The sequence below is a fragment of the Bos taurus genome, chromosome 9 (genome assembly GCF_002263795.3).
Source record: "Bos taurus isolate L1 Dominette 01449 registration number 42190680 breed Hereford chromosome 9, ARS-UCD2.0, whole genome shotgun sequence".
NCBI lineage: Eukaryota > Metazoa > Chordata > Mammalia > Artiodactyla > Bovidae > Bos > Bos taurus.
Window position 1 is genome coordinate 62,368,875 of NC_037336.1, and position 24,518 is coordinate 62,393,392.

Sequence of the window (24,518 nt, forward strand, 5' to 3'; positions counted from 1 at the left end):
CATCAGTTAAATGGGAAATGTTGCCCATTTTAAGATTGTAAGGCTTAAAGATAACATAGAAGCTTCTAGACTTGAACCTGGCACTCAATAGAGGCTTCTTAAAAGTGTTGCTTTATTGCCTCCTACTCCCTTTCTGCCTTTTCGATTTAGTGACTGTCTTAAGAGCTCTAACGATAGAATTCTTCATGTCAGAAACTACATTTTTAGGACGTAAAATCCTGTTTGTGGAACAAAATCAATATAAGAGTAAATAAAAATCTATCAGTCATTTCAAAATCCTACAGTAAAAAATAAATAATGAATAAATGCATCATCACCCTTAGCAAAAAATAAAGTATGAATTTTGTAACCTATATAGTAATTCTGTGGTTAATAACTAAAAGTTAACCTGGAATATGTTTCTGTGGTATTGCCTCATTTCTTATGTAGCCAAGACGCACTTCAATTATATATTTTTTTAATTTGTTTTCTACCATTACTGAGATCATCAGTATCACAGAAGTAGCAGCACCATGCCGAGTTAACACTTAGGCTGTGGAGTGAGCAAAGTTTTTGCAATGTGACCTTGGGAAAGTTACTTAACCAGTCTGAGCTTCTGTCTCCTCACTTGTAAAAATAATACTCATTTCAGGGTAGTTGTGAGGAGTAATATATATAATACATATAAAATGTTTAGTACAGTGCCTGGCTTGAAATCTGCATTCAATAAATATTAGATGCTGCTTCTAGTATTAATTATTGTTGCTATTTGCTATGGACTTCTGGCAGTTACCTCTCTAAACTTAAGTTTCTTCATCTGTAAAATATCTCCATCATTGGCTGCTGTAAGGATGAATAGACATGAGCCCCGTAGATGTTAACTTGTGTCATGACTGCTCTGATTAGCATTAGCGATCAAAGAAGGCAGTGCTGCTAACAATGCTGTAAAATTCTCAGCTCCATAAATTAGAATGAGAAAATTAGCAAGAATTAGTTCCCAGTAACAAAGTAATTAAGAAAATTGCAATTTTTCTGTATCATTAAATCCCATACCTTTTACTTTACAGACAGTACTGCAACAGGTGATTGAAGATGGCTCAAAATATGGATTAAAAAGTGAACTTTTTTCTGGCCTCCCCAAGAAGAGGATCGTGGTTGAATTCAGGTGAGTACCTACCAGTCATATGCATTGGTTGATCAACTGACTGGGCAGGTGGGTATTTTACTGTTATCATCTGGGTCTCACAAAATTACACATGGAAAAATGAAAAATCAGAGTATGTAATTAAAGTCACAGTGAGTTGATCATTAAACCATGAATAAAACTTTTTGAACTTTTAATCAAAAAAGTACCTAATGGTTATTATGGGTTTTTTCCTTTATTAATTATGTATTAATAGATTTTTTGATTTGTTTTTTTAGAGGAACTAGTTCATTTTAGTAGACTCTTAAGGTACATATAATGGTTACTATCATATTAAGAATTGCAAAGTAATATAATTACCAGAAAACAAGCTTTGTTGTGTTTGTGATGTATGTGTATGTATTTTTAGTTTTATTGAGGTATAATTGACCAAATTATAAGGTAAAGTGTACAGCATGATTTGATACACACACACACACACACACACACACGGAGGATTTCCCCAGTTGAGTTAGTTGATAGCTCTGTCACCTTACATATTTACTACTTTGTGTGAGAACATTTGTTCTACTTGTTTAATAAATTTCAGTTATACAAGATAGTGTTATCTACTGTACTCACCACGTTATACACATTAGATCCTCAGTACTTATTGTCTTGTAGCTGAAAGTCTGAACCTTTTACCAACCTCTTCCTGTTTCCCCTAGCCTCCAGCCTCTGACAACTACTTCTCTATTCTGTTTCTAAGAGTTTGACTTTTTAGTCTTTAGATCTGACATTTAAATGATAGCACGCAGTTATTTGTCTTTGTCTGTCTGGCTCATTTTTCTTAGCATAATACCCTACAGTTTCATCCGTGTTGTTGCAAATGACAGAATTTCCTTCATTTTTAAAGCTGAATAATATTCGATTATATATACATACCACATTTTCCTTATCCATTCATCTACTGATGGACACCTAGGCTGTTTCCATACCTTGGCAATTGTGATAATGCTGCAGTGCACATGGGAGAACAGACATCTCTTCAAGATAATGATTTTGTTTCCTTTGGATATATGCCCAGAAGTGGGATTGCTGGTGGCTCAAACAATAAAGAATCCACCTGCAATGCGGGAGACCTGGGTTCAATCCCTCAGTTGGGAAGATCCCCTTGAGAAGGGCATGGCAACCCACTCTAGTATTCTTGCCTGGAGAATCCCCATGGACAGAGGAGCCTGGCAGGCTACAGTCCATTGGGTTGCAAAGAGTTGGACACAACTGAGTGACTAAGCACACACATATTCAAATTATCCCAGATCAGGCTCCTTTATTCTCTTTGCATGTTCCCTTAAGTCCTGGTATACTTTCTTTTTGGCATAAGATGTTCCAGTCTTACTCAGACCTGGAATTGTCCATTTCCCCCAAGAAGTCCTAGTTCCCTTTTTGTGAGGGAAGATATTTAGAAGCCAAGTTCTGGCTATAAGAGTGCTTATTACTACTGGAACTCAATTTTTACTGATGTTACCAATTCAAATCTAACATCCCAGGGTCCATTACATGAAATGCATATTATTTAAAATTACCAGAAAAATAGCTTGGTGTTTTAATATGGCTCTAAATAGTCTTCATGATAACTTTCTTACATGCTATGCCATCAATAAAACTATCTAATCTTTGAATTGTTCTTAGGTAACCAAAAAAAAAAAAGATTACTTTTGGAGTATGGCTAGCAGGTGACCACTCATGACCATTATTGGAGAAATTGTATTTGCCTTTTTCAAAGCTAAGGAAAAGTGTCAACGAGCTGTTTTCTCACTTAGCTAGAACTTGCTAGAGCCTTTTTCTTAGTATATGTTTTTGTGGAAGATTTTTTTAAGTGGACGTGGTAAATACTATTTCTGGTTTCTTAACTCATAATTTATGGTGATAACTTAAACTTAGTTATGATGAGCACCTGGATAATCAGAGGTGAATGGGATTTATTTGTACTGTCTTCTGTCACTCAATCCTGTTCTTAGAAAAAGCAGACCCTCTAAGACTTGGTAAACTCACCTGTTTATGACAAGGATTGATTGTTGAGTAAGCTAACCTTCTTATGGAGCAGATATAAATTATGAATAAATCTTATGCTACCAGTGTGCTTCAGTCAGGATATTTAAAGTTTAAATGTTGTTGCATCAAAAGAACAGAGACTTCTGCAGTCATCCTCACACCAGAGAGGAACTGCTCTAAGGCCATCCCCCAAAGAAAGTTGCTTGTCATTTCAATTATCTCTTGCTTAACAAGCCACTACAAAACTTGATACAGGGAATGGCAAACTTTAGCTCATGGGCAAAATCCAGCCTGCTATATTTTTGTAAATTTGGAGTACAGTCTTAGATATTCATTTACATATTTTCAGAGTGGCTACTTTGATACTCTAGTGGCAATTGAGTAAAATAGACAAATAATTGAGATAGAGACCAGATGACCTAAAATATTTACTGTCTGGCTCTTTAAGAAAAAGTTTGCCACACTACTGATTAGTGTTTTAAAACAACAACCAGTTGTTTTATGTTTCATGTATAGACCAGGAAATTGGGAAGAGCATAGCCTAATGGTTTTTTTGCTTGCCTGTGGTCACTTAAGCAACTCTAGTCATCTAGACATTATACTAGGGCTAGAAATCCAGGTAACGCATTTACTTTTCTGGTGTCTCACCTGTGGGTTGGCCAGGCATCTCTCTGTATTCTCTCTCCAGCAGAGTAGCCAGACCTCTTTACAAAGGTGCTCAGGACTCCAAAATAGTAAAATATCTGGTCTTGTAACAGGCATATCATCACTTATGTCACTGCTGGTCAAAGCAAGTCACAAGACCATCCCTGACTCGGGGCAGGGAAATAGATTATATCTCTTAATGAAAGAGTGGCAAAGAGTTTGTTGACACTTTTAATTCTTTTCATTATATCTTTACAGTGATGCAGTATACATACCCTTCTCTGGGGAAGCACTTCAGTACTCTTACACTCCTTGCTCTTACCTAACCAGCAGTAAAGGAATATCAGTAGGAAAGTAGAATAGTATCTGTTACTGCACATTCACCCTTGAAATAGTGCTATTGCCAGCTTCTTGAAATGTGAAAAGTTGCCACCCATGTGCCTTCTTAATGTTCACTTCCTCTTTACCATCCCTTCTCCCCAACCAAAATCAAAATACCAAGACTAGTCTTTCTTAGTCATTGATTCTTTGGTTTTTCTCCAAAGTTTTTGTTTCCCATATAATACTCCTTTTTGTTTGTGCTTATAAGAAATGTCTAAAAATAGCGTGTTCCATTTGAATTGTATTCTGGAGGCTTTTTGAACTGCAGTTTATTTACTTACAGATTTGCCTCTCTCAACTTTTTTCGGAAGCAGTTAAGGAAGGCTGGAACTTTTATAAGCATCTGATCATTAATGAAAGCAGAGTCTATTTCCCAGCGGTCATCTCTGCTTTCTGTTGTTTTTCATCTGGCATTGGTGGGGGACTAGAGCTGCTTCCTCCCTTAGAAGTATTCCAGATTCTGTGATTCTTATTGTGATTTCAAAAGGGAGACAGAGAGGTAGACAGGAGGGTAAAAATTGATAGAAAACATCCTTCCTGAATTTCTTCTGAAAATGAAAGAGGTGGGAAGAGAGAATTTCTTTAAATATATAGTATCTTTAATAGACCAGGTGACTTCATCCCAAAGTAAAGAGATAGAAATACTGTGTTCAAGAAACTTGCCCCAGGGACTTCCCTGGTGGTCCAGTGCTTGAGAGTTCTCCTTCCAATGCAGGGGGTGAGGGGTCGATCCCTGGTCAGAAACCTAAGATCTCACATGCCTTGGGGCCAAAGTACCAAAACATAAAACAGAAGCAGTATTGTAACAGGTTCAGTGAAGACTTTTAAAATGGTCCACATCAAAAGAAATCTTTGAAAAATAGAAACTTGGCCCTTAAATTGAGATGATGATGGTGATGCTAGGTCAAGGAGCTTGCTCAGAGTCACAGAGCTAACTCTGAATCCTGTATGTTTAACCTTTACTGCCTCCCTGATATAGTGATATATGGTTGGTTTCCCTATATTTTGTTAGATCCAGGAGGAGTGTGATAAAGTGCCAGAGTAGATGACTGTCTACCTCAGACTTTGGCTCTATGTGGTGGGTAGAGTAAGACTTGAACCATCAGCAGCGGTTGCCTCTCTCCTGAGTCAGCCCTTCCTATTGTGTTCAAGTCAAATCTGCAGGAGCACAGTCAGCAGTGATAGCCATTCTTCTCTTTTATCAACACATGTTCCCCCACCCACTGTTGTTCCTCGATGTGAAGTGTTCCCAGAAAACAAATTGACCTCTGGGAAAATGGGAGTCCAGTAGATCAGGGTACTAGTTTTCACTTAGTAACTGATTCGGTCATCTGGGATGGGACAGTTTATTTCTCTAGTCTCTTATATGTGGAAAATAAGAGTAATAATATCTCTTTTCTTACAAGATTGAGGAAATTACATGAAGTAATATTTCAGAGTTCCAGTAAAGCATACAAGTTGTAATCCATAGTAGTTACTTTGGCTGCCAAAGGAGTTGAATTTGTATTTTCCATTTCATTGTATTCCCTTCCAAGTAGGAATGCGGTGCCAGAGAATGTCAAACTGATATTTCAAGGGAGGTTTTTTGAAGCTCTAGACAGATTCAGTTCTTCTAATTTAAAAAAAAAAAAAAGTACAAAAGTTCTAACCAACAGGCACATTAAAAGATGTTCAACACTGCTAATCATCAGAGAAATGCAAATGAAAACCACAATGAGATATCACCTCACACCTATCAAAATGGGTATCATCAGAAAGATCACAAATAACAAATGTTGGCAAAGATGTGAGAAAAGGGAACCCTGGTGCATTGTTGGAGAGAATGTAAATTGGTAAAGCCACTGTGGAAAACAGTATGGAGGTTTCTCAAAAAACTAAAAATAAAACTACCATATGATCCAGCAATATCACTCCTGGGTATATATCTGAAGAAGAAAAACACTAATTTAAAAAGATTAATGCACCCCAACATTCACAGCAGCATTATTTACAAGAGCCAAGATATGAAAATAATCTAAGTGTCCATCAACAGATGAATGGATAAAGATGAGGTTTGTGTGGAATACCACTCAACCATAACAAAGAATGAAAATTTACCATTTGCAACAGCGTAGATGGACTTGGAGGGCATTGTACTAAATGAAATAAGTCAGAGGAAGACAAATACTTATGTTATTATTTATATGTGGAATCTAAAAAATAGACTAATGAATATAACAAAAAAGAAACAATCACAGATACAGAGCACAAACAGGGTTACCAGTGGGGAGGGGCAAGGTAGGGATAGGGGATTAAGACATACAGACTACTATGTATGAAATAAGCTACACGGATATATTGTGCCACACAGGGCAATGTTTTATAATAACTTTAAATGGAGTATTTTCTTTAAAGGTTGTGATTCACTGTTGTACATCTGAAACATATAATGTAAATCAACTATACCTTTTTGCATTTTTAAAAATTCAAAAGCTATGTAAAAACTATATTATTAGATAATATTTTTATTAGATAATAACCTTAGTTTTTGAAAATTCAAAGATGACAAAAGGTTGTGCAGTGAGAAGGCAGTGTCCTCCCTACCTCAGTCTTCTGGTTCTCTTTATGCAGACATTCACCAATATCAGTTTCTTGCTTACCCACCTAGAGATCATACACATTATACATTGTTCTTCTCCTTTTTTATTAAACAATATATCTTACATTCCTTTAATATCAGCCCATCCATGGCCAGCTTATTTTTAGTTTTTTATAGTATTTTTTAAAAAATCAGCTTTATTGAGGTATACAGTACAATGCAAATCACTGTATTTCAACATGCAGTTTAATGAGTTTTATCAAAGATGCCAGGTCACATAACTACCACTACCGGTAATGATATCACAGTTTCTCTGTCTTTTTTTTTTTTAACCTTCATCTCAATTACTCCCTTTTATTCTGCTTACTTGGGATTTAGTTTGAGCCTCCCTTTCTAGTTTCTTAAAGGAGAGTCTTCAGTCATTGATTTGAAACCTTTCTTCTGTTCTGATATAAACATTTTCATGGTATACATTGGTCTGCTTTAGCTACATCTCATGAATTTGCTAGTAAAGCAGTCCTAAGGGTCACCCTGTTGGCTGACCTTCTACTAGGGATCACAGTCCTTCACTGTCCTGTTCAGTTTCATAAAACCAGTGTTCCATAAATCTTTCTAGTTTTCTAGTTGTTTAAGGAAGACGGGTAATTAAGCCTAAGCCTTGTTCTTCTCTCTTGACTAGAAGCAGGAGATTACTTATTATTTAATCCCATAGAAGAACATTTGCTTTCTTTCTAAATAATGATTACATGAATTTCCTTATAGTTTCATAATTGCCACAATTGTATACAGATCTGTCAGTTCAAGGCTTTAAATTGTAATACCCTTAAAAAGGTAAATAACAAGGCTTTGGAGACAAACCACAAGTAAGCTCTTGTTTTTGCCATTTTTAACCAGCTGTGTCTTATTAATATCTTTTTTAATACTGAAAAACTTAAGAAATTTTCAAACATACACAAAAGAGAGAAAATGTATATTAAGCCCCATATGCTTATCATCTAGGTTCAAGAGTCCTCAAGATATTGCCAAATGTGCTTCATTATCTTTTTTCCTTTGTGTGTCTCAATTTTCTCATCAAAAATAAGAGATTATATCACAGTTCTTCTGACTGTTGAGTTAATGCATGTAAAATGTGTCAGACTGTACCTGTCGGAGAGTGAATGTGCTCTAGAAGCATTCAGTCAGTCAGTTCAGTCGCTCAGTCACGTCTGACTCTTTGCGACCCAATGAGTCGCAGCACGCCAGACTTCCCTGTCCATCACCAACTCCTGGACTTTCACTCAAACTCACGTCCATCGAGTGGGTGATGCCATCCAGCCATCTCATCTTGTGTCGTCCCCTTCTCCTCCTGCCCCCAATCCCTCCCAGCATCAGGGTCTTTTCCAATGAGTCAACTCTTCGCATGAGGTGGCCAAAGTATTGGAGCTTCAGCTTCAGCATTAGTCCCTCCAATGAACACCCAGGACTGGTCTCCTTTAGAATGGACTGGTTGGATCCCCTTGCAGTCCAAGAGACTCTCAAGAACCTTCTCCAACATCACAGTTCAAAAGCATCAATTCTTCGGCGCTCAGCTTTCTTCACAGTCCAACTCTCACATCCATACATGACCACTGGAAAAACCATAGCCTTGACTAGACAGACCTTTGTTGGCAAAGTAATGTCTCTGCTTTTTAATATGCTGTGTAGGTTGGTCATAACTTTCCTTCCACGGAGTAAGCGTCTTTTAATTTTCATGGCTGCAGTCACCATCTGCAGTGATTTTGGAGACCCCAAAAATAAAGTCAGCCACTGTTTCCACTGTTTCCCCATCTATTTCCCATGAAGTGATGGGACCAGATGCCATGATCTTCGTTTTCTGAATGTCGAGCTTTAATCCAACTTTTTCACTCTTCCTCTTTCACTTTCAACAAGAGGCTTTTTAGTTCCTCTTCACATTCTGCCATAAGGGTGGTGTCATCTGCATATCTGAGGTTATTGATATTTCTCCCGGCAATCTTGATTCCAGTTTGTGTTTCTTCCAGCCCAGCGTTTCTCATGATGTACTCTGCATATAAGTTAAATAAGCAGGGTGACAATATACAGCCTTGACGTACTCCTTTTCCTATTTGGAACCAGTCTGTTGTTCCTTGTCCAGTTCTAACTGTTGCTTCCTGACCTGCAAATAGGTTTCTCAAGAGGCAGGTCAGGTGGTCTGGTATTCCCATCTCTTTCAGAATTTTCCACAGTTTATTGTGATCCACACGGTCAAAGGCTTTGGCATAGTCAATAAAGCAGAAAGAGATGTTTTTCTGGAACTCTCTTGCTTTTTCCATGACCCAGCGGATGTTGGCAAATTGATCTCTGGTTCCTCTGCCTTTTCTAAAACCAGCTTGAACATCTGGGAAGTTCATGGTTCACATATTGCTGAAACCTGGCTTGGAGAATTTTGAGCATTACTTTACTAGCATTCAGTTCAGTTCAGTTCAGTCGTTCAGTCGCGTCTGACTCTTTGCAACCACATGAATCACAGCACGCCAGGCCTCCCTGTCCATCACCAACTCCCGGACTTCACTCAAACTCATGTCCATCAAGTCGGTGATGCCATCCAGCCATCTCATCCTCTGTCGTCCCCTTCTCCTGCCCCCAATCTCTCCCAGCATCAGGGTTTTTTCCAGTGAGTCAGCTCTTTGCATGAGGTGGCCAAAGTATTGGAGTTTCAGCTTTAGCATCAGTCCTTCCAATGAACACCCAGGACTGATCTCCTTTCAGTCCAAGGGACTCTCAAGAGTCTTCTCCAACTAGCATTAGGTATTGTTAAATCTTAATTGCAACTTCTCAGCCACCAAGAGCAACAAATGTGTTGCTTGAGAATTTGGAATGGAAAATTCTATTTCTGGTTATCCTGGGAAGCCTTCCACATAAATATTTTTATATTTTTGTTTTAATTTCTGATACAATAAATATTGATAGATATTACTCATATAAATAAAATTCTTTTGGGGTCCACAATAGTTTTTAGACCCTAAAGAATTGAGAACTAGTGCACTAAACTTAATTTCTAATAATGTACCTTGTTTGTGTCAAAACAATCTCTCTGAATTTCTTCATCTTTTTACCAAGCCCCTACTGTATCTGCTTGCTGAGTGTGCCACTTCTGTGTATGTTATGTGACTACCTCTTGAGTCACAGGATCAATTCCCTAAGGGTGGTTCTTTCTGAGATCTAATTTATCTTTGCTCTAAATGTCTAATTTTTTAAAATTATTTATTTTTGGTTGCACTGGGTCTTCATTGGTGCGCATGGGCTTTATCTAGTTTTGGCGAGCAGGGGCTACTCTTCGTTGCAGTGCACGGGCTCTCATTGCAGTGGACCACAGGCTCTAGGCTCATGGGCTTCCGTAGTTGTAGTACATAAGCTTAGTTGCTCCTTGGCATGTGAAATCTTCCCGGCCTAGGGATCGAACTTGTGTCTCCTTCACTGGCAGGCAGATCCTTATCCGCTGTACCAGCAGGGAAGTACTCTAAATGTCTAATTTTTAACTGTCTTTGTCCAAAATCACCAAAGGCTTTAGTCCACAATTATATTAACTATAGAGCTATGACCTAATTCATTTTAGAATTCTTGTTTGTAGAACAGAAAAAAATAACTTTTACAATTATCTTGCAGTTCACCTAATGTTGCCAAAAAATTTCACGTTGGACATTTGCGTTCTACCATCATAGGTAAGTACTGTTAGTTTTCACAGAAAATACTGAACATGACTTTTGAAGCAGTATTGGTTTAATGCTTAAGTAGTAAAAGGACAAAGAAACAAAAGAAGTTTATATGAGCTTAATGCTAATTAAATATGATCCCAAAATGAAAAAAAATTGGTTTAAAAATGACAAGAAGAAATTTGTTTCAAAACCAAAAGATTGACTTAGAAACCAGGTATGTATATTTTGATTTTAACTTGTTAAAAGTATGTATGCATATTAAGAACTGAAAGATGCATAAATGAAAACCGTTATATGGGATTGATAGTTATCCTCCCAATTCTTTTTGTCCATATATTTTGTTTTAAAAAATAAACTCAGTCTGAGTTTTCAAGACTGAAAATTTAAACAGGACTATCCTAACAAAGATTACTGTAATACTTCTTGGTTGTAATGTTTGAGTGTACAGTAGACTTATGATTTCTATTAAAACATGATTTATATAGTAGCCCATCTTAAAACTGCAGTTAGAATTGTGTAATATTAGAATTGGAAGGGACTTTAGAGTTTATCTCATATAATCTGTCTTCCAGTATAGAAATCTGTCTTTTGCATACTTATAAGAAAGTGATTTAATCCATACTGGAATACTTTAAAGATTTGGAGAATGTCCATATTTCTGGAATAGGTTATGTTGCACTACAGTCGACTCTTGTTACAAAGTTCTCAAGCAGCATTATAAGAGAGGAAATGACAGGACTTGATGAAAAAGAATATAAGAAATATACTGTATAAGAAAAACTACATTAGCCAAAAACATAGGAATAATTGATGGGTAAAGCATGATAAACTTTTTCGACAGTTGCTAAGGGAAATGCTTGAACCAGGAAGAGATAATATTTATTGAAACTTACCATGTTAAGTGTTTTCATGTATTATCTGCACTAGTTTCACAGTAGCCCTAATTATCAAGTCCTGTTGGTTATAGATGAGGAAACTCAGACACCAAAAGTAACTTTCCCCAAATCACAAAGCTAGTAAAGTATAGCAGCAAGGATTTGAAATTAGGTAGCCTAATTCCTACTGGAGAAGGAAATGGCAACCCACTCCGGTGTTCTTGCCTGAAGAATCCCCAGGTTGCGGGGGCGGGGGTGAGCAGAGCCTGCTGTCTATGAGGTCGCATAGAGTTGGACACGACTGAAGTGACTTAGCAGCAGCAGCCTAATTCCAAAAGCCTAGGTTCAAGCATTGAGTTGGATTTATAAGATAATAGGTGCTTCCCTGGTAGCTTAGCTGGTAAAGAATCTGCCTGCTATGAGACCCCAGTTTGATTCCTGGGTCAGCAAGATCCCCTGGAGAAGCGATAGGCTATCCACCCCAGTGTTCGTGGGCTTCCCTGGTGGATCAGATGGTAAAGAATCTGTCCACAATGCAGGAAACCTGGGTTCGATCCCTGGGTTGGGAAGATCCCCTGGAGGAGGGCATGGCAACTTACTCCACTACTCTTGCTTGGAGAATCCCCAAGCAATAGACAGGAGTCTGATGGGTTACAGTCCATGATGTTGCAAAGAGTTGGACTTGATTAAATGAGTAAGCACACACATAAAATAATAAGGTACTACAAAAAAAATAGGGATACAGTCTGAGTACCATCTGCAAAAGGTGAATTCTGTTGCTGGGACTATAGAGTTTGGGGAAGTCTAGAAGTAGGGAAACTGGAGAAGTAGCTACTGTAATTTGTCAGCTATGCCTATTGGTGAGGGGTTATTTGCAGAAAACTGGATATCGTCTTGGAGAAGGAAATGGCAACCCACTCCAGTGTTCTTGCCTGGAGAATCCCAGGGACAGGGGAGCCTGGTGGGCTGCCGTCTATGGGGTCGCACAGAGTCGGACACGACTGAAGTGACTTAGCAGCAGCAGCAGCAGATCTCCTCTAGTAAAAGCAGGAGGGAATTTACAATGGGATATTGAATAGCTTGCAGAGTTGTTGGGAGTGTTAAAGACGCTTTGGATTAAGCTGATATAGATGATGCCCAAAACTACCACAGAACTTCATCATCAAGGGAGCTTCTGCCTTTTCTTCGATTACTGCGGCTGCCAGAGTCAGGAACCTGCCATCATTCCTGGTTTATTGTACCTTCGAGAATTCAGAGAAGCAAAAGAGGTCACCCATACCCTATCTTTCACTCCCCTTGGAAGTTGTATGACAGGACACTAGGACCTCTTGTAGTGATGCCACTAAAAGTCAAAACCTCCACCACTGTGCTTCTCAGAAAAAATAAAGGTAACTTGCTTTTCACCTTCTAGATCATAAGCAAAGTGTATCTGATTGCCCATGACTTCTGGAACCCTAACTGCAAGAGGTTCTGGGGTCTGTTACTTTTAGCTTTAGTATATGCAGAATGGAATAGATGTCAAATGTCAAACCTGCATCAGCAGTACAGAAAGGTGAAGGCCTTGGATTCCTGTGTGCTGTTATTTAGGGAGCAGCATGAGAGGTTGGACTTCATAACTGAAAGAAGGTGGAGTGAGCTATTTAAAAAAAAAAAAAAAACTATATGGCTAAGTAGGGAACAACCAAATTATATATTCTCTGTTAATTACTGAGATTCTGTTATTTTCTGTCCTTGGAATTGACTTGGAATCACAGTTACTCTGTGTATTCATAACCTCCATTAATGTTGATGAAAATTGTGAGATTTAGAATAACTATATCCTCCAAAATAATTTTTACTCCCTTTCCATAATATAGATGAAAACACAATACTAAATGTTTTTGTTTTTAAAAAAAGTAAATTTTGTCAACAGAATTTTCTGTTATGCTTTGATATTAGGTGGTTCTTATGCCAAAACAGAATGAGAAACTATGTATTTTATTGATTACTAGGAAATTTTATAGCAAATCTCAAAGAAGCTTTAGGACATCAAGTAACAAGAATAAATTATCTTGGCGATTGGGGCATGCAGTTTGGTAAGTAAGTTTGAGGTTTTATTTTTCACATCATTGTTAAGATTAATTTGTTTTAATATCACGTTACTTGATCATCTGGACAAAATATGGGCAAACTCCCATTGGATGAAGTAGTGCCTCCTACCTGTTTTTTTCCTGATGGCTCTTTTCCATAAATCTTGTATTTTACTTATTAGAATAATTCTCACCATACAAGTAAGTTTGGGGGGGAGGAAACGTCATACATACAGAACAAGTCCTGAAAAATACAGACTTTTGTGGTTTTATTAAAGTAGCTTACATTCATTAGTTAAATGTAGATGTAAGTATTAGAGGAAAAGTAAGACTAGGTATACACCCTTCTCAACAGCCTCCCCGGGCCAACCTACAGGAAATGGGATTTGTCATAGCCTGAGCCAGTGGCCTAGAGGAAAAACAACCTGGGATATTTTGGCTTCCCCTTAAATTGTACAAGTCATGGAGTGGGCGATTGGTCAAAATGAAAAGAGAAAGAAAAGCATGAGACCTAAAGAGTTGAATGCCACAGATTATCTCTAATGTCTTGAGTTTACTCAGAACCGTTCCCAGCTCATATACTGCAGTAGTCAAGGTGTGGAATGATAAGATAAATGAAGTTGATGTGGTAGGGAAGGACTAGTAGCATGTAAAATGCAAAGTTTTTTATTAAAATCTCAGGCAGCTACCATGTGCATTTTAAGATCCAGCCCTTGTGTCATCTCAGAAAAGCATTCTCTGACACCCCGACACACCCTTGCCCACCTTCTCACATCACCAAGTTCCTAGTATCCAGTTCTACCCAAATGGGCTTCTCTTCTTACTGTATACTTTTGCATGCTACTCTCCCCTGCTAGGTGAAATGTTCCATGAAAGCATGGGCTATGTCTTAGTTATTTTTGTATCCATCGTGCTTAGCACATAATAGGCACTCAGAATGATGAAAGAATCTGTCTTGGGAAGTCTTTCACAGTCTATTCCAAAAGAAAGGCTAGGTAACATTTTCAGTACTAAATACCATGTTCCATATCTACTGAAATGAAATCAGAGTTTCTGAAAGATAAATTTATCATGATCTTCTCTTACAAGCGTTATCCTCTCAGTTAATAAAAATCTTTTTTAGACACTAAAAAGAATAGAACTTGACCCTAACAGTGTCCTTCCTATTCATTGAGGAGGAACAGAAAATACACCTCGCATTTAAAAACCCACCTGCAGCTCACAGTGGGCACTCAGAGTTTTGGGCTCTAAGCTCAACAGTCAGATTTAATAGATGGCACCCACTTTATATGAGTTTGACTGATTCAGGCACTTCACAGCCATTAGCAAATATGTGATTATGATATTCATTAAATTTTAACTGCAAGGTTTTATTGTAGTGGTTTTTCTCTAAAGGACTACTATGGTTAATGGTCTGTCGACATTTCCATCAAACCATCATTGTTAAAGAGTTTTAATTTTGGCTGTTCACCTATCCCATATTAAAAGTGACCAACAGTTCTTAAGTACAGAAATAATTTTTGAAAATGTATTAGGTTTAATGTCAAATGGAATTGGCCTTTATTTTTCCTGTCTCCATTTCTTTAGAATGCTTTGGGTGTCTTTTCACACCCAACTTCCCAGGACCCTGAATCATGATCACATTTGCTTTTGCTTAAAAGTGAATAGTGCTGGTACTTATTTTAATCATCCTTCTAGTTCCTGTCTAAGCTCCAAAGATTACCTACCCTGTGTTTAGTAACATTCCACTTTCTGCTGAGTCTGTATAGAAAAATGTACATCAGCAAGGCCCAGCAGCAATAGCTTCTTTAGATCTGAAGGTACATAACTGACATAGAAACAAATTACTCTTGGCCCAGGCTACATATATCCTTCAAATCCAAAATTGTGGTCACCTTTTAGCAAAATATCTTAGAATAGAAATATTCAATATATCTTAGAATATAAATATTCACAGTCTACTGAGAATTTTCATTGTCATCTTCAAACCTCAACTATTATTTTTTTAAAAGTTCAAGTTAACACCATCTCTGAATTTTGAACTTACAAAAGACTAAAAAAAAACCAAAAACTTAAACAAAACAATGGCAAGTGAAAGACAAATATATAGCCAGATAAAAGCATTTTGTCACCTTGAATGAGAAGAGTAATCAGAGTTTTACTTTCAGTTGAGAACTAATAATTGTAACACTAATCTGATTCCTATCTTTATTTTCACATCTACAAATTTTAAAAGATATTTGAAATCACTTCCCATGATTGTCTTTTCACAAATTTTGAGTGTCTAGTGTGTCAAGTGCCTGGTAGCACGATGTCCTTCCACAGAGTAGTTGCTCAATAAATGCTTGTTTTACTGATGTCTTGTAGGGAGGTAGGTGTTGGGCACTGTTAGCACAAAGATAAATTAGTCCCAGACTCTGCCTTTGAGCTCACAGTCTTTTGGTTTCTGTGGAATTAATTTCAGTGAGCCCTTCTATATATATTTAATTTGTGATTCAATATATTGAATTTGACTTGTGTCAGTTTATGGGTAGCAGGACATGATAGTGTGTGTTTTGCAATATTCTTAGGATGCATACCTGTTCCCTGCCATGACTGTTCTCTTCTGTTCCATTTTTAAATTTTCTCATTTATGGATTATTGTGGTAGGTCTTCTGGGAACTGGCTTCCAGCTGTTTGGCTATGAAGAAAAACTGCAGTCCAGTCCTTTACAGCATCTCTTTGAAGTAAGTTGGCGAAAAAAAATTAGAAAATGCTTCATCTTTTTTCAGAGTACAGTGCAGCTTGGTAACACATTTTTACTCCCAGGGGCTTTAAAAAAAAAACAAACAACAAAACTGTTCTTAAAACAAGGACCCAAAATTATTGAAAATATTGCTTATATTTTACTAAGGACTTACTTTAATTTTCTTATCCAAATATTTCTTTTATTACTATTTTAGTTGATTTGGGACAGTATTTGTTCAGGTATAGAATCTTGGCATAAACACACAGAATATCAGATTCAGCAAAGAATTATTTTGGGCTTTTATTTGTTGTTATGTACTGCAGCTTCCTTTGCTGTAATAACTATAATTCATTTAGACTTGAGGAAACATGAGTATATACGTTTTTGCTCTTGTTCTGTTGTAGAGGAAGGCATATATGTGTCTCTCCAAATTTGTGTGTCCTTTTTCATTTGTCTTTCAGCTCCTTTTCCTGGCTTTTGCCCAATGTGCACGTCTTTCCATTCTACCTCATTTAGTCCCTTCACTCTGCTTTTCTGTCCTCAGTTCTTCCTGGAGCTTATCAATAAAGCTCTTCCTGTCCAGAAATGTGTTTCGTTTTCATTGTCCCAGTTGTTATCTCTGGGCCTGACAAGGAGCACAGATACTACCAGCCACTTTGGCGACATATGGGCGATCAGACTAAGGTTGTGTGTGAGGAAGAGCACTTGCCAAGCGACGCTTTACCTCTCTAGCCAGAGCCACAGAGAGCGCTTAGTTTTCATTTTTGTTATATTATTTTGTAGTTAAATATAACAAAACACATCTGATTCTTAAATATCATTAACATTTGTGATTTCCTCCTGAGTTTGTACCCTCACTTGCATTTTAAATGCCTATGTTTTGATTTATGAAAGTGAAAGTGTTAGTCACTCAGTCGTGTGTGACTCTTTGCAAACCCATGGACTGCTCTGTCCATGGAATTCTCCAGGCGAGAATACTGAAGTGGGTTGCAATTCCCTTCTCCAGAAGATCTTCCTGACCTAGAGACTGAACCCAAGTCTCCTGCATGGCAGGAAGATTTTTTACCATCTGAGCCATTTGATTTATACTGTTAACCAAAAGATTTTTCCCCCCTCTTTCCCACTGAGAGTTTTATGGATAGTCGAGAGTTTAAAAATTAGTAAATCTTTATGGTTGTCAATAAAGTATGCTGCCTTAGTGCCTGGCATTTTACTGTATTATTTTCTAAAACTGTGAATAATCATGAGTATTTTTATCATGAGTTTAGTGAACCTTTCATCAGATCCAGGCCCCAGAGACAAACCCACAGTGCGGGAAATGCAAGAAACCACTTGGGGACCTTGTGTTGTTCAGAGAACATTCTTTAAGAATTTAGAGTACAGTTTGACAGAGTTACTCCTGGCATTTTCTCCCACCCAATCTCAGAAGTTTTTAATTTAATCCTGACAATAGTAAATATTTGTGGCCCATAATCTTTTAAATATTGTAGTAAAATTTGTTCTTAAACTCTCTGGCAACCTAAAGATACATTTTATTCTATGCAATTTAATACAGTTTCCTGCCTCTTGAGACTCATAAGAAGAGGGGTATCAGACATCTACATTAGAGATTGTTGATTGACAGACGCACATAAGGAACAGGCGAAGGGGGTACTTTTATGAATAACAAAAAACTCAAGGCACAGTAATATTGCTTTCATTAAGTGTTCTTTTGCCTAATAGCTTCATGGTGGTGATGTTTTAGTTGCTAAGTCATGTCTGACTCTTTTGTGACCCTATGGACTGTAACCTGCCAAACTACTCTGCCCATGGGGTTTTCTAGGCAAGATTACTGGAGTGTGTTGTCATTTCCTTCTCCAGGGGATCTTTCCAACCCAAGGATCAAACCTGTGTCTCCTGCTTGGCAGGTGATTCTTTACCACTGAACTATGTGGGAAGCCCTGATAGCTTCATAGAGGAGCAGTATTTATAGACAAAATAGAGCTAGTCAAATACACCCACCTTGCTGTTTGTAATAGAAAACAGCAATCCATTAGAGCACTTATCTGCTTTCTTCCTCCTTCCTTTGCTGAATGGAGAAAAATGCAGAGCCTACTATGGAAGACTCTAGGTTATTTTATCTTTGTGCTATTTTTGCAGACCCAGTTTCATTTAAAATTACAATTGTCACTGTAGGTTACTTCCAGCAACAGCTTTTGATATAAATGAGAAAGTTTGTCCCTTTTTGAGTGGTAAGCAAATGTTAATGATTTTGTCCTGTTTCTAAACAAAAAACCTGAACCTTGGTCAAATCCTTTTTTTTTCCTTCTCAAGTTACAGATGGAGCTCTTTTAGAGGAAGGATCTGTCTTCTTGGTCTTTTATCTGCAGCCTCAGACACAGTGCCTTACAGTAAATGCTTCAATGAATTTGCCTCTTCTGTTTAAGTTATGGCATAAAGAAACCTTTTGTAAAGCTCCAAGGAAGGGCTAACTCTCATAGGATACACTATTTAGCATTTGTCCAAAATCTAACTTATTATGCAGTTTACTGGTGAAGAACCCAAGTGCCAAGCCCAAGAATCCACCACAGGCAACTTTGCTCCAGAGGGCTCTGTGTGCTGTACTGTCTTACCCCACCACTGGCCCTGCAGAGTGCCTTTCTGAGCCAGTCATTTCCACTGGCTGTCATTATTTACAAAGCATTCTCCTTTCTTTCAAAATTAAATTGCTGTACCCCAGGCACAATTAGTAGTTTAGCTGTCACAGTTTGTCTTCTGGCGTATTTGTTTTAAATTCGGCTTTGGCCATCCAGGAGCAGATTTCATGGCCTGGGTGCCTCTAATTTGCACCATGATCAGTATCCCCCCAGTTTCAGTTTCTTAGCCAGGTTAGAAATTATATCATAGTTTTAGCATTTGTTTTCTGTGATGAAAATATTTAATGCAGTCATTTCTCTGCTACATTTCCATGCTTGTGCTTTGCTCTATTTAAAATGGTTGTTCTCTGCACCTGTAGTCATTCTTTAACCAGGACATCTGGCCATGCTGTGCATTGACCTAGGACTATTTTTCAGCCAACATTGGAAACCTTTCCTTTCCTTGTTCTACTAATTTTTCACGAAACAGAGAAGTGGCTTTTAATAGTTCCTCCCCTCCCCCAAATTGGCTGATGAGTTAAATAATATATTTGCTGTTTAAAATTCACACTATTGATTCAAAGAAAACAGTAGTAGTAAGTTTTGGAATACTTTTCAAAAAGCCTTCCTACTAACGTAGAAGAAATAGTTCTTACGATGTTAATAATGTTAAATCTAAATCATAGGTATATGGGGGTCATCATTTACTCAGTTTTAATGATTTTTAAAAGTAATTTCTCAGAGTTCCTCCTAGATTTAAGCTACTTGAATGGACCTTAATAAAAGCTAACTCTGTACCTTTAAGAACATAGAACCCAGTCACTTTTTTCTGTTTTCGGTTTTTTGGTTTGGTGGCTTTTTTGCTTGTTTGTTTTTTGCTGCAGAAGATTTTAGAGCTTCACTCATTGATGTTGCATATTAATTGTATTTTGAGAACTATAGAGATTCTCTGAAATATGAGCAGCCTCTCATAAGAGGTAAATATGCCAATACAATATTCATTAGCCTTGTACCCTATCACTGGCTGTTTTTTTTTCCCCTTTGGTCATGCCACACAATTTGTGGGATCTTAGTTCCCTGATCAGGGAACAAAGCTGGGCACCAGCAAGGAAAGCACCGTGTACTAACCACTGGACCACCTAGCACTGGCATTTGTAAAGATTCAGAATGATCCCTATAGTAGTTCATTATTTTTACCCTGCCCCTTTTCTAAAAGGATTTGAGGTAATCACAGTGATGGGCATTTAACAAAAAAGACATAGAAAGTTGGAGATAATGTATTACTAGGTAATGTGTATGTAAGAGATTTTGCCCTGAGTTTCCCAGTATCAGTAGCAAAATAATAAAAACAAGATAAGGCAGGACCAAAGCACCAATTTAAAAAGTGATAATGTTTACTTGCTCCCATTTTTTAAAATCAAAAGACCATATATTTTTCTGACTTCAGAATCTCAAAACAATTTCTCAAAGTAAATCAAGACTAAATCAATTCTAGACATATATAGGATTATATATGCAGTTAATAGTTCATACTGTTTAAAGAATTGAATTCAAATGTAATCTGTTGGTTTAATCCACATTACTTTTTTCAGGGAAAATGATTGTTGTGATTGAGGTGGATTTTACTTGTTATAACAGCTACAAGAAATAGCTTTTAAATTATAAACCTGAGTCTGAACCCAGCAATCACTTTTGAGAGTGGTGGGAGCCAACTCAAGTCAGGTTTGGGGTTTTCCACCTCCCAGGTCACACAGAGGCTCTTGTGTGCATCCCAAGGGAGCTATCGAGACCTCTTCTTGGCTTCAGTGCACACTACTCGTGACTGACATGCCCAGGATCCAAGCCTACATGATGCCCTGGAGGCACCCAGCTCTGCTTGCGTGACAGACTTCACCTGGGAGGTCTTGCTGAGTCTCAGTCCCAGAGGCCCGGAGACCAGCCTCCATGTGTGGGGACACTGTGAACCACTGCCCTGTGAGGGCCTGCCGCCACCTGAGGGGCTGCCCAGCCCACACTGTCCCCAGGAGTTTTCCCCTCAGGCCCTTCTCAGTCTAGGCAATTCTCTCCTCTCTCTTGGCAACTTCCCTGCTTCACCATTGCTCGTGATGTCTTCCCCAAAGCCACATGCTTTGTCCCTCACCCTTACTCCCCTCGGACAGCGCCACAGGTCCCGTTGTTCTCTGGGTGTTCTTGGAACAAGAATGGAAATATCGAGCAAGGCCAGACTGCATGTTAAGGGCTCTGTCATCGTCTCACCCCACTGAAATGTGGGAAGAACGGGTTTTTCAGCAGAGAACAGTATTTATTAGGCATGTGCATGGTGACCCACAACAAGTTGGCAACTGCCACCCTTTGACAGAGGTGTAAGATACCATGAATGTAATTATATGTACACAGAGAATAAAAATCAGAAATTCCAGACATTAAGAGAAGATAAAGGGATGATAAAATGCTGTTTATATGCTGCTAATGATGTTCTAATGAGGAGAAGTTTGGTCATTAATTCATTAGTTACATCAAATGATTTCTTTTTTTACCTAGGAAGTTTTTACTTTTTTAACTGATATATTAAATTATAATAACATGAATTTGAATTTCTTTGATATTTCATTTAATATTAGGAATTGGTCCCAACCAGAGAAATTTCTAATCAATACATGAAACGTTAAATGAGATTGTTTGAATTATAGTCAGGAATTTGTTACATGTTATTTTCTAAAATATGAGATCAAAATTAAATGCATTTTAAGATAGAGGACAAACGAATATTGAGATAAAAGAATCTTTAGTGTCAAAGTTATGCTAACCATCCTTAGCAGTTACTTTCAGTTTTAAAAACAAAAATAACCAGGAGTGGGGTTAGAACCCTGCGTCAAGGAATTCAGGTGTGCCTATGAGGCTCATGTATTCAAGAATCAAATTTAAGGACTGAGTGGGGAGTGAGAGGGCATTGTCTGCTACTTTAAGTTTTCACACTTATTTCTTTCATTTGGGCAGATCATCCCAAGAGCTGATTATAATTAATCAATTAAATTAGAAATAAAATGTCATGCCTTTTGGCAATGCCAACATTTAGAAATAGAAGGAACGATTAATACTCCTTTCAGGAAGTCTCAGACATTTATTTTATTCTCTTAACTAGTAATACAGCTGGCTTTTGCATTCTAGTAACCTAAAAGAAAAATTGCATCTCCATCCTCAAAAACACTTTTCTTCAACCATCCTCAAAAACACTTTAATTCAGCCACACTGTTACATATCAAATGCAAATTTAAAAATTTCCTTTTTATTCCCTTTGAGTCTGGATCTAACCTCAGAAGGGGGCTGTCTTCAGAATACATACTTTCTGAGGGTAGTGGATTCAAAGTAACTGTAAATGGAAAAGTGTAATTTCAGAAATGCATTGTATAAATTTTACTTCAAAGGAAAAAGTTTTCTTTTCTAGTATGCTAATGAATGTTAATAGTTTTATATAGTATGCTTACAGGCAGATTGTTAAATGCTAATTAAGGCTCTTCTATTGTTCTGTTTAATAATGTCAGTTGCTTCTCAGTAATGTTTGGTTTTTCCCTACAAATTGATGAAATGCCAAGCTTGTCTTCATGAATTAGGAATGGCTTTTTGTTTTACTTATTTCTGTTTTAAATCTTAAGGAAGGGAGAAACAGATTCTGGTGATGTTTTTCCTAAAATATTCTTATCAGTATTTTGAGTGTATATTAGATTTTTTAATGTTTGACTGTTTGAGTTTAGGATCCTAGATTTTTTTTTTTTAATCTAATACCTTTCCTCTTTTGAAAATAAGGATTTTTTAAAATATATTTACTTCTAAACTGAATGTGCATGTACACACACACACCACACACACGTGTATGTGAGAGGGAGATGGAGCAAAGAGGCGCGAGAGAGACAGGGAGAGGGTGGAGATATTAATTTTGAATAACAAGCCATTTATGGATATATGTATGCCTTTACTTCTGCAGGCTGGACTGTTAAGCAGTTGTCATTGGATAGGTCATTCAAAAGTCGGGAAGTCTGCAGGTTACTGTTTTGCAGTGACTCTCTTTTTTCCTCAGTTCAATTCAGTCACTCAGTCGTGTCTGACTCTTTGCGACCCCATGAATCGCAGCACGCCAGTCTGAGTGAACTCCCGGAGTTCACTGAGGCTCACATCCATTGAGTCAGTGATGCCATCCAGCCATCTCATCCTCTGTCATCCCCTTCTCCTCCTGCCTCTGATCCCTTCCATTATCAGAGTCTTTTCCAATGAGTCAACTCTTCGCATGAGGTGGCCAAAGTACTGGAGTTTCAGCTTCAGCATCATCCCTTCCAAAGAAATCCCAGGGCTGATCTGGGATGGACTGATCATTAGAATGGACTGGTTGGATCTCCTTGCAGTCCAACGGACTCTCAAGAGTCTTCTCCAACACCACAGTTCAAAAGCATCAATTCTTTGGCGCTCAGCTTTCTTCACAGTCCAACTCTCACATCTGTACATGACCACAGGAAAAACCGTAGCCTTGACTAGACGGACCTTTGTTGGCAAAGTAATGTCTCTGCTTTTCAATATGCTATCTAGGTTGGTCATAACTTTTCATACCAAAAATCTTCTTTCTCTGTGTTCTGACTTATTCATAGGACCATGTAGAAATTAATTCTTTATGATAAGTATCAGGTCTCCCAAAACCACCCTCAAGTTAAAGGTTCATTGAAAGGATTCACAACACTCAGCATATGGTTGAACTCACAGCTAAGATCTGTTATAGCAAAAAGATGCCAAACAAAATCAGCAAAGGGAAAAGGCACATGGGGGCAAGTCCAGAGGAAATCAGGCCCAAGCCTCCAAGTCCTTTGCTAATAGAGTCACCCAGGATGTATTTAATTCCTGCTACAACAAATTGTGACAGCCTGTGTGAAATGTTGTCTACCAGGGAAGCTCACTGGAGGCTGATTATGTAGCCGCCCTCTGTGTAGCTAGGTACTAAAATTCCAAACTCCTGGAAGAAAAGCGGGTGTTTAGCATAAACTATATTGTTTGCACAAGCAGTTTAGAGGCACTGTGACCCACTCTTACTGGTTAGATTGGTAGGAGCATTGTCAAAATTCAAGTTCCCCAGATGGCAGCCAAGAGCTAAATTTGCAGACAACACATTTTAAGGATAGCAGTTTCTAGACCTGCTGTGTTATTAACTCTTTTCAGAGTTGGATACAACTTAGCAACTAAACAACAGCAACCTTTATTTGAAAGCACTTATTTGTTCACTTTTGCAATTCCAGTAATTAACATGAGCCATCTATGAAAGCTGAGGCCTTTTTAGCTTGAGATAAGTGTTTAATACCCTGTTCCTTTTGTTAGTAGTATCTAGTGGGTATAAGCCACATTGTTGTTGTTTAGTCTCTAAGTCATGTCTGTCTCTCTGCGACCCCATGGACTGTAACCCTCCAGGTTCCTCTGTCCATGGGATTTCCCAAACAAGAATACTGGAGCAGGTTACCATTCTCTTCTCCAGGAAATCTTCGTGACCCAGGAATCAAACCTGCATCTCCTGCATTGGCAGATGGATTCTTTACCATTGAGCCACCTGGGAACTCATAAGCCACATTATGGTTGTCCTAAAGTAGTCTCCAGCAATAAAATCACTTTTTTTTTTACCTAAGTGCTGCTACCATGATATTTTAAGAGTATGCAAGGGTTTAGAGGTCTCATATTTTTGGGTAGTTTATTTGCCAATTTTTTTTTTATCATACTACTTTAATAGCTTGCTGGAAAAAATATGAG

The 24,518-nt window shown here is 37.9% G+C and overlaps 1 protein-coding gene across 13 annotated transcripts in view; it reads left to right on the forward strand.

Annotated features, from left to right (window-relative positions):
• The window catches only part of RARS2 (arginyl-tRNA synthetase 2, mitochondrial), a 94,067-nt gene that overhangs the window by 31,576 nt on the left and 37,973 nt on the right, over nucleotides 1-24,518 (forward strand). For all 13 annotated transcript variants that reach the window (NM_001075878.1, XM_059889725.1, XM_059889716.1 and 10 more), the window contains 4 exons: nucleotides 1,047-1,144; nucleotides 10,404-10,459; nucleotides 13,320-13,403; nucleotides 16,047-16,123. In NM_001075878.1, the coding sequence (NP_001069346.1) occupies nucleotides 1,047-1,144; nucleotides 10,404-10,459; nucleotides 13,320-13,403; nucleotides 16,047-16,123 (315 nt within the window). The remainder of the gene's footprint in view (nucleotides 1-1,046; nucleotides 1,145-10,403; nucleotides 10,460-13,319; nucleotides 13,404-16,046; nucleotides 16,124-24,518) is intronic.